Here is a 20,155-nt window from a genome sequence, read left to right as displayed (position 1 = left end):
AATATTTCAGCTCACGAGCTTTAAATTTACAGCTGTGATAGTTATAGTATCTTTGAATTGGCTACTCCTTCTTTCCTAAACAACGCATTATAGTATTTAAAAAAATATTTCAGAACTATTGACCATGGGCGAAGTTTCAGCTTTTGCTTGGGGGGGGGGGAGGGACAGACTCTGCGAGAAGCATATGATGTACCTAAGCGTTATTGAATGTCCCCTACTTTATAAGGGTTCCGGAGGCCTTCCCGAGGAAATTAAAAAAACAACTTATAAACACTGAGTTTTAGGCCTTTTGGATTTGAAAATGTTAAATTTCCTCGCGTAAGTAAACAAATATTAATTAGAGAATCTGTATTATATTGGTTGTCAGTTTTAAAAGAAGCAAAACAATACGATTATTGCATTTTGCATTTCATTATTTTTTTATTGATAGAATACTCGTATTTCTTTAAAAAGTTACGGTACAATAGTAAGCTTCAGAAATTTTAGAAAAATTAAATTGAAAAGTTCTTTTGATGTCTCAGCAGTAACTGTTGACTCAACACAAAGTCATTTTACGTATTTCTTTCTTCAAACTGTACACATCAATCAAATCGTCTAAGACCCGCTATTGCGGCACAATTACCACACATGCCAACATGCCAAACGTCAAGATTTGCGGTATGGCTTCATAACAAAAATGTAGTAACTGAGCTTAATCATGTGTTATTTTTTAGTCTGCTTTAAGTTGGGGGGCAGCCCCCCCCCCCCCCTGGGCCCTCCAGAACTTCGCCTATGCTATTGACCAATAAATTTCCTAAAATTGCTGTTAATTTATAAACTGGTACTTCGAAAATGTATTAGCGACAGAGTTTTAAAAAAACAAATTGTCTTGTGCGGTGTAGTGTTCGTAACATTTTAAAAATGGTTTTTTCGACAACCACCGTGAAATGCTCTGTACGAGTTCACTCTCTCAGCTCTTCAATTAATCTAGCCGTAGACACAATCCGTGGCCACAAAATTGATGACTTATTTTCTCCCCCTGTGTCCGTTCTAAGGTACATACAATATTTCGAAGATCTTATCGTCACGTTAAGACGCAAGCTAGGACACCATACATTCTAATCATCGGATCATCGTAGGATTCTCCTGTAAGAAAGCACGAATCCTTGGATATATACAATCCCGCCAATAAGCTGAACAATGTGGGTTGTCTATCTGTAAGGGGTTAACAGAACAAATATGCCTTCATATTTCCTTCTCCTCTGGCGAAGAGGGACAATAACGCACCAGGCATGCATTTATTCCAATATCGTCGGAATGAGCAATGCTACTACAAAGATCTCCGCCAGAAATGAAGAGTAAGAATTTCTCCCCATTTGGCAAGTGGAAGCGGTTTCTTAAGTTGATTATTACGCCTTATGCGGTCTTTGAAAAATATGATGAATTAGTATTTACAGAATCCCATGTATTCCTTATGGAGGAGCAACTTTAAATTCAAGTTACGGCTAAACCAATGGGAGTTTTGTATTTTCCTTCTGAAAATATAATCTTCAATGGATCCTCTACCCCATCATATGTTTTTTTCCGCCATCGGAAGTTTGATATTCCCAAGAGTACCAGTAAAGTAATTCTCCCATATGCGTAATGTTAAATTTCTGCCTGTCTGCTAGCTACCCCCGCCACACGCTTCACCCCTCGAGGCTCGTCGCGGAGGGCAAAGGGGGAGGGGCGAGAAGAGGTCTGTCTACTGGTCACCGAACGAGAAACACATGTTCGTTTTAGAGGAAAAATATTTCTGAAGGGTCCTCCAGAGTAAACAAGCTTGCAGGGTGGGATTCGCGACAGGCAAGAAGGCCCTGGAAGCTCTGAAAAGTAGAGACGGTAGAAAAACAAAGCAGACAACAGGGAATAGATTTCAGGTAGAAAATCAGGAAACATATTATACAGTTTCTTGTAATATGCAGTAACGTACTTGAACAAGCCTGGAAAATTACGGGCAGAATGCAGGAGAGGCATGGAGTTATTATAATAATTATGTAATTCTTCATGGATTTGTCTCAATGTATATGTAACCGAACAAATACAGTACATATTTACATTATATCCATATTTATTTGGTTTACCATTGTTTAACTATTGTTTTACTGTAACTTGTACCTCTCCTCATTGCAATTTTTCGTTTCCGCACATTATATATTAAACTATGGGACATCTCTGCTTCAAGAACGATGATTTATTAGTGCTGGGGTGGGAAATAAAACTGTTATTTTGTTCACAGGGCTTTTTTTTAATTTCCATGAACAAATTGTCCGGATAATTTTGGGATGCTCTGTGACTTCGGACGATAAATAGACAGGTTCTTGTGTATTGAATGTTTATTTTGCTTTTACTGAATGTGAATTTCACACTGAACGTATGTTTAAAACGAAAAAAAATATATACTTTACATTTCCTACTTTCAAGCATACTACTACAGAGCATTCCCTGACATTCGCTACGAGACTCGGCGCAAAGCTGCCCGGCATCAGCGCTTGTCTTTCCCGGTGAACGGGTCAGCGACAGTCGCTAGAATCGGCTATTAAAATTACAGTTTTCATATTGTGTACTAACCTTGACTACAGAAGGTGTTGAAAATGATGTCCCTCTGCTGCAACACATTCCTGGCATCTCCGAAGGAAATTGACATTTACACGTGCAAGTTCGTCTACTGTCATTCTCCCGATTTTTTGTACAATACTATCTTTTAACTCACGGATGGTGTGCGGATTGTCTTTGTATACTTTATTTTCCCATTTTTCTTTCCACTTTTATTCAGAACTGACCCTGTTACTCTAAACTTTTTTACGAGGTTTAATATAAGCGACTGTCGCGGATCCATTCACCGGGAAAGACAAGCGCCGATGCCGGGCCCCTTTCCGCCGAGTCTCATAGCGAATGTCAGGGAATGCTCTGTATTTTGCCGAATTTACTTTCTATCATGGAAATGCTTTGGAAATGATCAGAATTCCATCGAATACTATGTTTACTTTTTCTTCGTACAAGGGAACTATTTCAAACAGATTCATACAGTGATCCACAAATAGACAAATTTTGTCAGATTTTTTCGTGTATTTTTCATACATTATGCTTTTCAAGGAGTACTGATTGTAGCCGCTTGTGCGTCATAACCGATGAGTCCTTGAGGAACAATGGACTGGCTAAGCGTGACAGTGCCAGTGACCTGGCTCCAGGTTCGATTCCTGCTGGAGGCACATGACACAGTGGTTTCGATCCTATTTCAAGCTGTAGGTCTAGTCCCGATTTGCCTACCTGAGCATAAAGTGGATCTAAATTGCACTTCAGAAAACTTGTAAGTGGTATGTTTTCCATCGAAGTTCATTCTCTATGTATGTATGTATGTATGTGTGTGTATCAATCCTTTTCCGAAAAATATCCGGTTTCCTTGCATCATTTATTCATAAACTCCTCATTTGCGAAGAATGGACAAATTATCCAGGCATTCTCCAGAATCTAACGTTTACACTGATAGATGATACATATCAGTATTTTTGTTTCCTAACTTCTGTGACTGTAACAAAAGATAATCAGTTTCAATTTCCAATGCGTTTACAAAATTAAACCCAATTTTCTTATGTTATTACTTAATTAACCCCTAATCTGTAAGTAATTATTAATATACTGTATATAGTATATATGTATGGGAGAGAGGGCCAAGGCCCTTCGAGGGCTGTTAAGCCATGGGTTATTTTATATATATATACAGGGCTCGAAAAATCCCTGTCGCCAGGTCGCCATGGCGACTAAAAAATTCAGCCTGGCGACTGTGATATTTTGCTGTAGTATTGTCGTTTTCTTTAAGTTTGCATGTACGAAATTTTAAAGATTCCAAGTTCAAATTGCAGTACAGCGTAAGTTAGCAATTTTTTATCAACGTATTTAGCAAATGATTTTTTTATCAACGTTGTGAACATTCCATAGAATCAGTAACAATTTCTTACTCTTTGTCCTCCAAACCCCCCCCCCCCCCATTTCCAGCTTTCTCACACGATTTAGCGATGTTTTGAATACGGTGATGTTCAGCTTCTTATAGATTGATCGATTTTTGATTGACTTTCTTTATTTTACTTCGCCTTTTGTGCCACTTTTAGCTAATTTGCGAAGATGGGGATAAGTGATATGATGAAATTGATGAATGAACACACACAAACATCCACACCTAGGCCGAAATTCGAACCCGTAACCCCTTGCTTCGTATCGCGATGTGCTAACCACTCCGCCACGGGGTCCGGCTCAGCTTCTTGTAGTATGCACAATTGCTAGTAGGTGGTTTCTTGGCGCCTGCTTTTCAAAGCTGGCGCCTAGCAATGAAGAAGATTTTTCGAACACTGAATATATATATTCACCGATACTTTATTTTCTAACTGTTGTCACTGTAACAAAAGTTACCTCTTTCTGATACATTTTCAAGGACAAAGGCAAGAAGTAAGCGGGGTGAAAGTTTGTTGGGGAACTAACATCCGGGACATTGGTTGCTACTGTAGGAATGTCAACATTTATACAGTAATTTGAAAATCATTTGTTTCCAAGAGTAAAAAGAGAGGGCGTCGTGCTAGTATAAGATGTTAGTAACGTCATGGGACTTACAGGTACGAATTCCCCTACATGTTTCGAACCTTCTGTATCTTTATTTACAAACCCAGGCCAGTACTTCAATTTTTTATACTTGGTTGGAGTCCCGCTTGGTTTTTAAAGTTTTGCTATTTACCTTTGGGTTTTTTTGCCACTTTTTACTAATGTCGACGATGAAGATGAGTGATGATGATTCGCCGGCGGATTTTTGCATATTTTTTTCCTTGAGGAAAATCCACATGCTGTCAACGAATTAATTCATTTGACTCGATTTAAAACACTTGGTGCATATTTGGGTTTGATGTTCATATTAATTGCATATATTAGAAGACTTGGCAGTTTCGTACCAGGTGTACATTTATTTCTACATCGTCGGAATGGGTACTGCTAATAAAATATAACCATACCACATGATATAGTGTGAATTTCTCCCCATGTTGCAAGTGTAAGCGATTTCTAGTTCATTAGCAATACACTATGTTTGAAAATCATGATGAATAAATGTTTATAGAATCCCCTTCATTCCTTATGGAGAAAAAAACGCAACAACTTCACTTTACATCACATGACGGAAATATTCAATGTGATCAGTTCATATGCCGGCCTCCGTGGCGGAGTGGTTAGCACGTCGTGCAGGGTTCATCCCGGGTTCGAATCCCGGTGAGGGCATGGGTGTTCTTTGTGAGTGTATCTTCACATCTTCGCGATTAGCCAAAAGTGGAAAAACAGCGAAGTGAAATGAACTCAATCAACTCACATTGTGAAAGGAGAAATAACAGGTCGGTCTAATTTCTATGATCCAGGGGCCTAGGGTGACAATGACAACAACCTTCGCAGCTATAGCTCCATTTCTTACTAGTCCAATTTGATATAATTTTAAAGTCTTATCAATGACTGTAGAAGTACTTTTTTACCTAATGCTGTTACCAGCCCTAAAAAAAGAGGGAGAGAGAGCAAGAGATGTATGCAACATTCACACACAGGCTGACATCATTCTTTGTCATTCCTTCTTTGTATGTATTCGTACCTTGAATGTATCCACCAAAACTATGGAATTATCCTAATAATGAAGAACATGTCTGAATGTGAATTAACCACAAAAAGAGAGCATTTTCTGAAGACTGCAGTTCGAAAAAAGTCAAAAGAGGGAGCAAATATGGTGAACTGTCCCGACCAAATTGGAACATTTACTAGCTTCGCAGAAATTGTTATAAAACTAAAATTACTAAGAAACTAAAAATACTAAATATAGTAGACTGCAGACTTCTGCATCTCTTTAGAGACAACCTATTCATTTATACAAGAAGAAAATCTAAATTATTGCAAAATCTTAAAAAAAATTATCCATGTTATTTTTGTAGGTTTGCATCAAAATATTTCATGGTGATGGGGGTGAGCGGCTGCCACTTCAGGACCAAACGCACAGTGGACAGGAACTTCGACTTCGTTAAAATCCAATCTGCCACACCATCTCCAATCCAACAATTAACTGTAAAATTTCTTCGTGAATATTGGGCTTCTAATTGTCTCTGAACTTATTGGAAGACAAGGATTATATTGGGATCATATGGTTTGGAAGAACAGGAAGAACGTATTTAGGGGGGGGGGGGTCTGGACGCCCTGAGAGCCTTACCAAGTACTAAAATGAAGTAATGAAAATATTAGCATTTGTCGATGGTTATTAATTTCCTCTGAACTTTTTAGAAGGCAAGGATTATATTGGGATCATACGGCTTTGAATGACACTACAAAGAGGATTTATGTGCACTACTACTCAAAATAATTTATGCAAAAAATATATATCAGAAACTCACTTTTCTCCAACTACATGTAACATCATTTTTGTTATTCGGTAAATATTCAATTATTTATCTATTTGACATAATTTCATTGCCAGGTCACTTGTTTTTATGTAAATTATTTCGATTTTAACTACAGATAAGCTACGTAATGAATATGCGCTGTTATATCTCTATTCTTATAGTCATTTTACCTAATCGTGTAATAATAATATAATATTAATTTATATATTGTAATTAGTATTAATTTAATTTTATATAATAATTTAAACATTACTGTTATTAAATATTATTATTCCTGAAAAATTTCGTTCGGACCCCCCCGAAACATATTTCTAGATACGTGGCTGATATATATATACAGGGTGGGCCAAAAGTCGCAATACATAGGACAAATAAATATGTTGTGATAAGAAACAATGTATTCATATAATATCCTCTACGTGGTTACCATTGGTTTGAAATACGTTTCTTCCACTCTTGATGAACACTCATTAGAAAGAACACTTTAAAAAATAAATAAATAGAAAAACTTAAAAACAAAATGTTATTTTCCTATGTATTGCGACTTTTGTTCCACCCTGCGTGTGTGGGTGTGTATGTCTGTATATATAATATTTATGCATATATATATATAGTGGTTGTACACACGCACACACATCTCTCTCTATCTCTCTGTGTGTGTGTGTATATTCTTCGCATTTGGCTGTTTTTTACTTTTCGGACGCTCTTTATAGCTCACATTTTTAGATTGCGATTTTCAAATCAGCACTGTTGGAGAAGGACAGGAAACTTATAATTCGGTAGAAAACGATAGTTTACCGGTTGACTGAAGGGCAGGTTTTGGCGACTAGTCGATCGAGACTGAGATGGCTGTTTGATATTCGATACCTGACTTTCAAGACTAGTCGGTATGGTATCTGACTGCCACGCGAGATACCCGGATTCGATTAAGGTTGGAATTTTTCCGGCCTTGTCCCCACTTAAAACGGCTCCGGTTTTCACCCAGCCTCAAATCAGTGGTTACCTGGAGGAAACCGTGGGAGGTGAAGGCGGTCGGAGAGTGGTGCTGATAACATCACCTCCAAAGCCGTCGAGATCGAGAATATGTGGGGCCCTATACCCCACATCCACTAAATGTGCCTCCTCTGCACGGTCCTACATGCACGGGGAACTTCCAAAAGACGAGACCAACGTTGAGACGTGCTTCTCTAAAGACTGAAATCACCGAGACCTACTGTTCGACACTCTCGTCTCGTTGGATAGCTGGTCAATCAGAATGTGTGGCCTTCGAGAAATTAACCTAAACCAAAGTCGCGCTAGACCTCAGAACTCGAAGGGATTGGTACAAGTTTGTTACATCTCAATATTCAAAATTGTAATGACAGGGCCGAGAACAAGACAAACTTTGTAAAATCGAGACGAGACAGAGACCTACTGTTCGATAATGTCCCCCCGTTGGAGACTTTGGTAAACTGTAATGTAGGCTATGGTGTTTGAAAAATACCCAAAAACATAAATACATTATTATTTAATTTATCACATAAAAATGGGAGTAAAGTTAATTCATTTCATTCCTCTGACGACCTAGGGCGCCCGAAGAATTTTTGTCTGCAGGAAGGTGAGGCATGTCTTCATCTTTAGTCATTAGGAAAATATATATTACCTATATTAATATTATTATTATTATTAGGGCTGAGCTGATAGCGATGCTGATGTATCGGTATCGGCCGATACCAGTGATATCGGTATCAGAAAGTATCGGTTGGAATTCTTCCACCGATATCAGCCGACACTTTCCCGGCATTTTGGTCTTTCACGAGCTCCGCAAAAATGCCGCGCAACCCTTTCGTAGAGTCTAATTATCCTGAAAATTATGCAAAAGTCAAACTTTCTTTTCACCAATTTTTGCACCAATTTTGCAAGACAAACTATATTTCTTTATGACATAATATATATTTTAATATTCTGATGCAATTCTTGAATATTATAAAGCAAATTTCTTGGTAAATCGATACATATAATTGGAGAAGAATATTTACACACCAATATTGATCAATATTTTGAACAAATTTTAATTATTGCAATTTTCAAGTATCGGTATCGGTGAGAGTATCGTTATCGGTGAGGGTATCAGCATCGGTATCGGTTCAAAGTGGTATCGTCTCAGCCCTAATTATTTTACAGATCATAAAATTCTAATTGAATTCATAATACTTTGGCATTGTTGACAAGTTCATATTTGAGTCCACTATCATTATAAAATAATCGAGAAAATAAAAACATATAGAGATCACTTTCTCTGCATGATTTTACGCGCCGAAAGATTCTGCAGAAAAAAAAAAAGTAATTGAAAATACCGTCGCGTGTATTGTCAATGTCAGTTTCCGACTTCCGTAAATGATTTCTGCACTTTCTAGATCCCGAAAACGAAAGTCTAGAAATGTCAATACAAATTCAAAATTTAAATTTCATGAACTTGTTCCAGATATCTCAGGGGGAGAAGTTCTCTCCAATCTGGTGGCTTCTTTCCAGACGTCACAGCTTTAAAACTCTCATATTGCAAGAAAGTTGACCGAGGTCTTGTTTGGGTGTCCCTCGCTCCCATCAACAGTCATAAATTATATTGCCGCTAAGTGGACGAGGGAGGCAGCTGTGGACTTGCCTGCTCTTCGAACGACCCGCCTCTTGTGCAGTGTTCCCTTCCGCAGTGTTTCCAACGAGTGTAAACCTCGGCGAGTTTTTAATTGTCCCCCATCGCGAATCGACGTAAAGGAACAAAATAGACGTACAGACAATTTGCCTACGCACCTTACTTGCGTTGTTCCCTGTTGGCTTAATGATTCGAGTGTCCACCCCAGAGAGAGCTTAATTGGGGTTGCTGGGAAGAGCGTGTGGCGCGGAGTGAGTTGCAAGTGGTTTCATGTTTCGGAATGAGTCGGTCAGGGGAGGGGAAGGACCGTGAAGGGATGAGACATGTCAAGTACAATAAGGTTTTTTGGTACCTCGGGGACGGAATATGTAATGGGTTTGTGTGGTTGTGTAGGCAGCAGGGCTTCTGAGCGTGAGATTTTGTGGGGAATACAGGATGTTGTACCGCATGAGGATCACAAGTTATATTAACGCGAACGTAATTTGTAACCTTTTTTTCATTAATTAACGTGTGTCTTGAACGATTCTCTAGTTTTCTCATTAGTAGATCCCGGATTTTTATGTAATATCAAAGTACAAAATATGTAACAATAATTGATAAAATATGTATTATTAAAAGGATGTGTAGCTAAATATGTAGTATCAATGAATATATAATATTAATAATAATCAAGTATCCAAGAAATTTCAGGAATTCTGCTAAATATTTATTTTATTTGAACATATTCAACATAATTTTAAGAACAAAAGTTGTTCAAATTAAAATTTGTATCAAATTTATAAGCTCAAAAAAGCACAGAAATTTTACCTATTTAAGAAACCAATTTTGCCGGCTATTAATTATTTTTCACATCGCGAATTATTGTATAATATATAAATATGTAAGAGATCTTTGTAACTTTCGAAATAAATTGTAAAAAAAAGCATCTGCGTAAAGAACAAACGAATGAAAATACATAGCTACTTTTGTAATTTTTATACAAGGGAACATATTGTGTAACGTGCTACGTACAGGAAAGTAGCTTTCTTGTCCACCGATGCCGTTTCTGGGTGCTTTCCCTGAACCTAAAAGCGAAACGAAAATATGTATACAGAAGGGGGAGGGGAGAAACTCCAGGAACTTTTGATGAATAACAGTTTCCTTGTTTTTTTGGTCTTCACTGAAGATAAAAAAAGACAGCCTGTCTTTCGACTTGGCAGTCAATTTTAGGTGACCGAACGCACTATGCATCTCATTGATTAGAAAATATGACGTCACATGAGCTACAAATTTTCTTCATATTTCAGAATTCGAAAATATAGGGAAAAGGATCAAGATAGAGAAAAATTACCGAAATATGTTGTTTTATGTCAAGTAAATTAGCAAATATGTAACATAAAACTTATGCAAAATCATGTCAGTTATATAATTCGTTAGCATTTCCCTGTTCAAGATATGTATCTAGAAAGGAATGTAATTACATACAAATCCGGGCTCTACTCATTAGCACGAGAATCCCATGAGAAGTTTTTTTTTTTTTTACCAGCTTCAACCGTTGAAGAAGAAGCAATAGTTATAGCAGTCGCAGACTGACAATGCCCTGGCAACTGGTACTCGTAGGGGTATTTTTTCTTCAAGTTGACCACCTAACTTTTTCTTTTCGGTTCTGTGAGACAAGTAATAGTATTTCTCCAGTTAGAAGTAAAATTGCCATTAGTATATCATCATTAAAAACACATTATATTTTTTTTATAACTTACAATACTTTTTAGCAGACGAGACTGATAATAGTAAAAGTCAAGATGTAAAGTTGTTTTCTAGGATAGGGTGTTTGTTTAGGACTCTAAGTATGTTTCTCAATAGGTACCTAACAACAACAGCTTTATCCTTACTGTACCTACTGAACCAGGTCCGGCGAATAGTGTGGGTGCTTGATGAGGGCGACAGAAACAGGCGTGAATAAGGACATGCTTTCCTTTATCACTAAAAAAGACCATTACATGTATTATAACAAGTCCCCGTATCATTCAAAGTTAACGATGTATATTGTGCATGGTGCGTGTAAGATGAGCATAATTATTTCACAGTGTATAGCTTTTCTGATTGACCCTGCCAACATAGCTGTAGAGAAAGGCTATTATCCGATTTACAGAAGACTTGCAAGCAACACATTGTGCTGATCTTCGTGCGATACGAATTTATACGTAGAAGCATGACAGCATACCATTATTGACAATGTAGTATGGGCCTCCCGATGGCATAGTGTTAATGTCACCGCCTTGTAATGAAGGAGTGCCGGGTTCGATATCCGGTGGAGGCACACAGTGGTTCAGATCCCACTTTAAACTGTAGTACCAGTCCCAATATGCCTATGTGTGCATAAAAGTGAACTTAAAACTCTAACTTAAGACAAGATAGTACAACCAGCGCCTGTAGACCTGGATGGAAATACTTCCATAGACAACATGAATGAGTTCGAAAGGATATACGTAAAAATCGTCGTAGCAATTCTTCAACAGGAGCCCGCATAAACTCTAAATATGGAAAGAACCTCGAATGTCCTCCAAAACCTAGAATAAAATTTTCGACGCTTATTAAACAGTATGAATTTCTCTTATCACTCTTTACTTGTCAAATATCTGTTACGCGTAATCTGCACGCTCAATTAAAAATGGTTTCTACAAAAATTGTTTATTTTTGTACAAGGAATACGAATAATAAACAAATAAATTAGGTTTCCTTTTAAAAAATTAAAGTGACCTTCAAATGACCTTGAAAACTAAAACATTACATAATGACACTCGCTTCCACCTAACGTCAATTAACTTTTATTTGAAACATTTCTTTCTGAAACGCTTCGTTTCTGAGATATTTCGCAGTATCAACTTAAATGGTCCACCCTGTGTGTGATTTTAAATTTAAAGAATATTCTGAACCAATAAATAGGGAAGTTATAAAGACCGTTTACATTATTACTTACTTTTCTGAAGATTTTCCGATATTCTTGCCGTCTATTTCGTTTACTCTTGCAACAACCTATAAAAGAGATTAAGAATATTTTTCTTGGAAATGAAAAATTAAAATTTAGCGAATAGATGCAACAATGAATATTTTCATACAACTGAATACATAATAATTGAAATTGAACTTGGGCAGAATCAGTCACAGAAAAGGACCGTATTCCGCATAATAGTCCTTGGGACTACAACACTTAAACTAGTGGCAGAGAACTGTGAGTTCGATACTCATGCAGGAAAGTTGAGGTTTAGAATCCCAGGCAAAAGCAAATTTCTCCCAATCCCAACCAACTTCTGTACATAAAATTGACTTGGCTCAAAATTTCACTAAATCTGTTAAAACTGACACACAATAGACATCCAAACCTTTGATACACGCACACGATATATACGCATACATACATACTGTAGATGGCTAGGGATGCGGGTGCAGAACGTTTGCTTCCTGGTGTACTTCACGTCCGGTTTTCTCCGTCTCCTGGAATGCGACTTTCAGAGGAGAATTCCACAGGATACGGAAGTTGCAAAGTACAGCGGAACTGGCTACTATTTAAGCTAAGGCTGCCCTGTCACCAGGCCTTATTTCAGTTGTAATTAGTTGGTGGATCATTGATAGTAGCAGCCAGTGCCGCCGCCAGGAAGCAGAGGTAAGTGCTTGCGCATCTCTCATCCACTTACCCTTCTCCTTCTACTCTTATTTGTTTAGATCAGTAAACAGTAAAATACCATCTGACCTTATCTCATTTCTCCCGAAATAAGTGCTCTATCAATATGGTAAGATAGACGATTTAAGTTATATATATATATGTAATACCAGGCCGATGGGAGAAAGTCTAGAAGAAAACGAACATTTTGGATACCTCCTGTATGTCAGTAACAGATTATGTGACCGGGATTAGAACCCAAGACTCCTGGCGTCGTATCATACTGTGGTAACCACTCCTCCAGGGCAAAATTGGAGAATATGTGTTTGGCTTTTTTTGGAATATTCTCGGAGGTCGGCGGTTAGTAATAATTTTTATATTTTTACATTTCATATATGTGTGTGTGTGTGTGTGTGTGTGTGTGTGTGTGTGTGTGTGTATGTGCCTGCGCATTCTATTTTCTAGCCCTTTTCAAAGGATTTTCCTCCCCCCCCTGGAAGCCCTCTTGCAGATGGAATCCTCAGGCTACAGCTCTTCTTCCTCTAAATCCGGACCTAAGAACAACACAACCACAAGAGTTTAAACTCGAAGGTATATACATATTTGAACTCCGTGGAGGCGAAACAGACCTCAGACGAATGCAGCGCGAACAAGCTTACAAACCCGCGCTATTTCTCAATACTTGCGGGTGAGTTAACGTGGACAAAGTTACATCCTCCACTCACTGGAGTATCTCTGCGGGAGAGAGCCAATTAGCGAGAAATTAGCTAAACAAGGCCATTACAAGTCCTGCAATCACCGGCGACCGGCGAAGACCTTGGCACACCGCAAGCATTCCACACATCCGAGTTAACTGAGGCAAACGACATGTTGCCGATAATCGTTACGCAACCGTCCCCCTTTCCCCCAAGGGCTACGGAGCATAAACAAAGCTGTTATCAGCAAGAAGCCCGTTGTGTCATCGTGCAAAAGGGACAATACATAGCCGAAATGTATTGCATAAGACTGAGTAGGTGACGTATACGAACCGGTTTTATGAAACTTGTTTGTCTCTCTTGACCTTACGCTTCATTGTTACCCTATTGCGTCCTGTAGTTACTTCATTTTTGTTTGTGTGTATTGAGTTATATAGCGTTACTTCCGCATGTTTATGTGTGTTGGTTCACAGACCTCTGGATACGATGCGCTTTTGTTTGAAGCCGCGCATCTTCGCTCGCGCATGTAGAAATATGGCGAAGATGCGCATTAGAGCTTGTTATTGTTTTCATTTTTATAAATGGTGAATTTGAATTAAAACTTTTTGGGTGTGTCAGCACTGAGGCTATTTTGCAACCATCACACTATACGGGGTCCAGGCCCTTATCATAACAAAAATAAAAGCGTGTCTGAAAACAAAAATGTCCTTACCTTGGTTAAAAGCTGAGGCTAAAAAGGGCGCTCAGCACAAATAAGGACAAAACACAGGACGACACAGAAACGACACATGATAGTATCACCTACATTCGAAATTTTTGGCTTCAAGTTGACCTATGTTAAAAGGCTCACGTTTCCGGTCTGGTACCTGGAGTTCCGTGTATTGGTATATTTTGGAGATGAGGGGGCTTCCCGATGGTGTAGTGGTACGCTCTCGCCTTGTCATCAAGGAGTCCTGCGTTCGATCCTCTGTAGAGACACTTGGTCACAGTGGTTCGGATCCCACCTCAAACTATAAGACCAGTCCCTATTACGTGACCAACGTGGCGAAGTTGTTTGCACAGTGTACTACAGCGCCAATGATTCCAGGTTCGAATCCCGGTCCGGGCATTGGTGTTCTTTGTGAGTGTCCCTTCACCAATTTCGTCATGCAATCACTTATCCTCATCGTCGCGATTAGCTAGAAGTGGCAGAAAACCAAAGTAAAAACAATCAATCCCCATTAACCTATCTGAGCATTTAAGTGTATTTTGAAAACAAAATCCACAAACCATTGTTTTTATCGTGACGAAGAGCACATATAGCGAGACATCCTTGCCGAAACCATATCTACTTGACCACTCAACTCACTGCATCTTATTTTGTAGAGAGAGTATAGATAAGCCATACAATCACCCCATTATAAATGCTATATCGGCTTACTTTCGCGCATACATAATCAGAGTAAATACAATTCAACATCAATTTGCACAAAATTGTAGGTTTGTATACCCAAATCAATATTATATAGAGAAACATAAAGAACAAGGAATATAAAGTTTTTAAAACTATATGATCCTTAAGTTACTATGTGCTTACCTATACTGATAATTTATGAGTACAGCACGAATTTCTATAATCTAAAATCTTTAGTAATATGCAGGCATTTATACCAAAATATGACCTAAAGAACTGAAAATATAACCCAAGAATTGCAAAAAATTACGAACTTTGTTTTTCACTGAAGTGTTCTTTAAAACATTTTGTTTACTCCATAAAGAAAAAAATTGAATTCATATTTTTTTAGATGAAAAAACGACAGAAACAATATTTCTCTCTCATGCTTTGTTTATCAAAGGACATTTCAGGCAAATCCAGTTCTAAGATAATGTTCAAAAGGTAAATATAATTCCTGTGCAATTCCATGATTTTTTTTTTCAAAATACTATCCGGTGAAATATCCTAATTATGACAATAATATGCTTTTGTGTCATGTTTCGGACAAAATATGACCTGCGCCTGAAATGCGCTAAAAATGTGCATTTATATGATCAATAAAACAAACATCGTCATGTTCAATAATCTCGAAATGTATTTACATTAAATTTGACATTTATGGGAATGGATGATGATAGTTTTAAAAACGTAAATGAAAGGACTATCAGAAACTTTAATGCATTTTTTGGCCATGTAGGTGAACAAGAAAGTATTCAGGCAGCCTTTAAGTGTAATGAACCCTGTGGCAGATATATTTAAGTGCAATTTTTCTCGAAGAATTGAAGGAGAAATCTGGAAACTTATAAGTAAAGCCTTTAGATAAGGAGTATTATTCAATGCCTGTTGAGTAACCACAGTTTATTTTATACTATGTAAATTTCTGTTTCCCTTCTCCGTGCTGTTGTGAATTTGTTGTTAGTTGTTACGGTGTAATTCAAAACCTATGATGTCATTAACTTATTTGTAATCGTTAACCCAAGACAGTTGAAATTGGTGATTATTGAACCTCTTTATGTAACTACTGAAATTACCAAGTTATCATAGGAGTATTCATCCGTCAACTTTCACCTTTTCACAGTATAAAAACAAAAGTGACGTAATTTGGTTCCATGTATGTACAGTAAAACCACGTTAATCCGGACTAATGGGGGATAAGTTGACTGGTTTAACGAAAGTCCGGATTAACAGAAATAACCTAAAAGAACAGTAGAAAGTGCATTAAAACTCCGTTTATAGTAACAAAACACGTTTATTATGGTGTATTTAAGGGGCCTAAATACACTACACAGTACAGTACAAAGTCTGCGGGAAGCAGAATTTCATCAGTGGTTGACTGCCTTTTTTTTGGGAAGTTCTCTTCATGACTTCTAGCCACATTTAAAACCTTGCATTCTGTTTTTATTGGCCACGTTTTGCCTGTACAGATTAAGCGAAGTCCGGCTTATCGGGGTCTGCATTAACGAGGTTTTACTGTAGTTATATTTCTGTTCTGTTGTGAATCGAGAACATCCCACCAAAGATTCCTGGTTCGAGTCACGGCCTGAGAATACATCATCCTTTGTGCATGTCCTTCATGAATTTCATGCAAACATGATTCATCCTCGATGTCGTAATTAGCATAAAAGGCAAAAAAAAAAGTTCGGAAAAGAGAAATGCAAGCACAAAATACTTTCTCTCACGAAGGAAAAATCCTATTTTTCCAGTTTTTATTTTTGTTCCTTAGCATTGCTTCTATGCCACTTTTCAGCAATCTTAACGATAAGGATGGGTGAAGATTACATGAAATTGAAAAAAAATGATTGAAAGTCACTTAACGCGTTTAGCCATCCAGCCGGCCATTTTTTTCAATTACTTACGTTGATGCAAACGGTAATAACTATGTTAATTTGAAAATTGTTAACTAGTTTGATATGGAGATAGCAGTGGGTTCAGCTAAGTGGTGATTGTATTCCACTAATCCCCCATTCCGGAAGTTCCCTCTCGATTTTAAACGTTAACTGCTCTTGTTTAATGCTAATAAGTATGAAATTAATATTGGACATACTGTAGGGCAGTGGTTCCCAAGTGTGCCCTGGGGCGCCGTGGCTGGCTTACAGGGGCGCCTCGAAATGTTCCAATATTTTCACTGAAATGACACTTATTCCAAATATGTGCTTATTTAGTACTTTTTACACATAAAATGTTTCTGAATTTGAAATACGTGTTTATTTTTTACCTTAAGGCAAGCAACCTAACCACAATAACTAAGCGTTGCAAGTGCTAGATAGGCCTACATTCTGACTTGAGCGCCGCCGCGGGAAAAAATTAAACTAAGGGCGCCGTGAAACGAAAAAGTTTGGGAACCCCTGCTGCAGGGGATCACAGATAATTAAGGAGAAAAAAAATATATCACCAAGTTTCTATAGTGCACGCCACACTTCATACCACAGAGCAGAAAGAAGTATATCGTTAGATTACATTATCTTGCTTACCATGAATAACATCAAGACATACGTGAGCTGCAGGCAGACGATACCCATGCTGGCAGGCGAGCCTAGAAACTGGAAAGAAAAACGATTACCTTAACCGCCACCCGAAGTTGTTTCGTGCAAGGTAATACATTTCAAAGAACGCTATGAAACCACAGTCTATGGACGTAGTTGTTATATAAGTTTCAAGCCGGAAGTGACCGTTTCTTTGTTTCCAAAGGCTTCTGCGCCATAAATGTCCATCCAACCTGAGAGATTGGCGTCACCTGGTCGTCGAGTCAAAGAAGAAGTGATACAACACTACATACCCTCCCCCCTCGTCCAAATGCACGTTTCCCTTTCTTTTCGCATTCTGAATGTCATTGCCAGAGACGGAAATGTCACGGCTTCGCAGCTGGAGTTCTAGAACGACGTGTCGTACAACGCCCCCTGTGAACTTTCTGCGTTTAGTGATAAACTCGCCGTGGAAGATTCCCCTTGTGACAGCTGAACTCCTTTTGTGTTTGCGTGGGTCCACCTGGGAGGGGTGATAAAGAGGGAGTGCTTGCATGGGAGGAAGTTTTCGACAACTCTTCAAACAAAATGTGAGTTATGGGCTTTACTCAGGCGATGATGAGGCTTTTAAACGTGTAAATCTCTCTTTTGAAGTCTCAATGACGTAATGCGGTTCATCGTCTTTTTGGCTGGAGAAAAAACTAGGTACATTGACAGTCAATTCGTGCCACACGTCCGCAAATTCCATGCTTGCCTTACAGTTGTATATTAATATGTGAGTGGAGCTCGACAGAAACAGATGTTTGTATCAAGAAGTAGCGGTCCTATACGGACATGATTAGGACCCAATTTCGACACCCCGCTTAAGCAACGCCACTGCGTACAGACGCTTTTCTGCCACTTTTGGCTAATCGCGAAGATGAGGATGAGTGATGATATGATGACGTTGATAAAGGGTCGCTTATAAACAACACCCTTGCCCAGACCAGGATTCGAACCCGGGAACACTGGCATCGTAACGCGCTGTGATAACCACTCCGCCACGGAGGTGTTTTTTTTTATGAAGAAGACTAAATGTACCCGTGACAGTGGAGATGATGGGGGAATTTCGAATTATGAATGACGATGAGATCAAATTGATGAACGAAGTTCGAATCGAGAGATTTTGTGTTGGATACTGACGCCCGGTTACAGAGGGGATTTGATCGCCATGCACAGGTTCGTTCGAAAGCATTGCCATTGATGCATCACGTGATAATAAAAATGTATGCTAAAAGTAGCAAACTCAACTGTTATACGCACACACAGGAGATGTACTACGTAGATTTTCAGCGAGAAATGTAAGCTCGACCAGGACTCGAACCCGGGTCTCTGGCATACCGTGCCATTGATCTACCAACTTTTTTTTATCCCCCGTCATTCACCATTTTCTCAATTGTTACACATATCAATATTTTCGGTTTTTCTCATTTCGGACAAGCATCCTAGCCGGGATTCGAACCCGGGACAACTATCTTCGTAGCACGCTGCACTGACCACTCCGCCATGGAGGCCGACTCAACTGAGCTACCGAACCACGGCAGCTTCGACTGATTTTTCGCTGTCGCTGTTTTACCTGCGTGGAATCGTCTCTGCAAGTGCTACCGCAACGGATCTGTTGCCTTTGAAGCACTGTAGACGTCGACGTTGCCTGGTTCCTCCCAGCGTAGAGATGTCAGTTCTTTAAATTAGGTGCACACAGGAGATGCGCGACCTTGCTCCAAATATACACGAGACAGGGTGTAATACCAGACCTAAGTGAAGATGCTTGGACAATATTAAAATTACGAAGAACCTTCAAATAAGCAGGAATAATTAGAATTTGATTTCACCTCGAAATCAGTAGCCATGAACTTCCATATTTGATTAGGGCAAAAGGAAATTAGCCTTGTTATTCTCGTGAACCTGCTGCTTTTTTTAAAACAGATGCACATCAATGGAGAAAGGTTGTTGCTAGAGGAGAGCAAGCGGGATTTACACTTGGTACGAAAGTTCATCTATTAAGGGACAATTAAACGATATGACAGGCAAGCCCGTTGCAACATATTACAGAAGCCTTTCAACCGTCGTCTCGAAATAGAAATTCCACCTGCTTCGAACATCTAAGCACGATATAAAGCTTGTTGTTAATTGGCAACTTAATGTTATATTGTTCCGTACTTTAAATATTCCCGAACTAATGAAGACGCTCAGAAACTTAATAACCGAGATCAGAAGTTAAGAAGTCACGGGACGTTGTATGAGGAAATACTATTTCGAAGAGTTCCTTTTCAGCTGCATGTTATGAGTTTCTTTGGGAAAGTTTATAATTCGATTTGTCATCCGCTTGCAAATATCGAGCTTCCTGGAAAATTCCGATTGGTGAAGATTGCAGTGATTTCACTCTGTTAAGTTCAGATCCACCGAATATATCTGAGTCAAGCTGAAATTACCGGTAAAATGTAATCAACGACGTTTGTTATTTTTCATGTATGGAACTTGACATATTTAATTTTGCGTAGACCGTGCAGTATTATTCAGACGAAAGAAAACTGAGCGATATTTGTACCATATGCATAGGTAAATCACGTTTCAAAAATCTTGGGTGCAATTTTTAGGTGCACATATCACTCACATTGATGTAGCTATACACTCTCACTTTTTGTAAATAGTGCCGTAGCCATGCTGTCTCCACATATACTCAAAATTATTTGCCACACAAATCTAAATTTGTGCACGACTTTTTTTTTGTACAAAATTTACTATAAATCTCCTTGTCCCTACACTCCCCGAGATGGTGAATTTT

General features: G+C 38.5%; 1 protein-coding gene across 1 annotated transcript in view; it reads right to left on the bottom strand.

The window, feature by feature from the left end:
* Positions 1-17,641, bottom strand: part of LOC145998537 (uncharacterized) — a 28,649-nt gene extending 11,008 nt beyond the window's left edge. Inside the window, exons 1-2 of the mRNA XM_083134961.1 lie at positions 17,341-17,641; positions 12,020-12,075 (exon numbers count right to left, since the gene is read on the bottom strand). Coding sequence (XP_082991087.1) covers positions 12,020-12,075; positions 17,341-17,388 — 104 coding nt within the window. The 5' untranslated portion in view covers positions 17,389-17,641. The remainder of the gene's footprint in view (positions 1-12,019; positions 12,076-17,340) is intronic.
* Positions 17,642-20,155: the final 2,514 nt, after the last annotated feature.

The sequence above is a fragment of the Lepisma saccharinum genome, chromosome 14 (assembly GCF_977018435.1).
Source record: "Lepisma saccharinum chromosome 14, izLepSacc3.1, whole genome shotgun sequence".
Taxonomy (NCBI): Eukaryota; Metazoa; Arthropoda; class Insecta; order Zygentoma; family Lepismatidae; genus Lepisma; species Lepisma saccharinum.
Note: the sequence above shows the minus strand (reverse complement) of the source record. Positions and strands in the feature narration are given on the sequence as shown.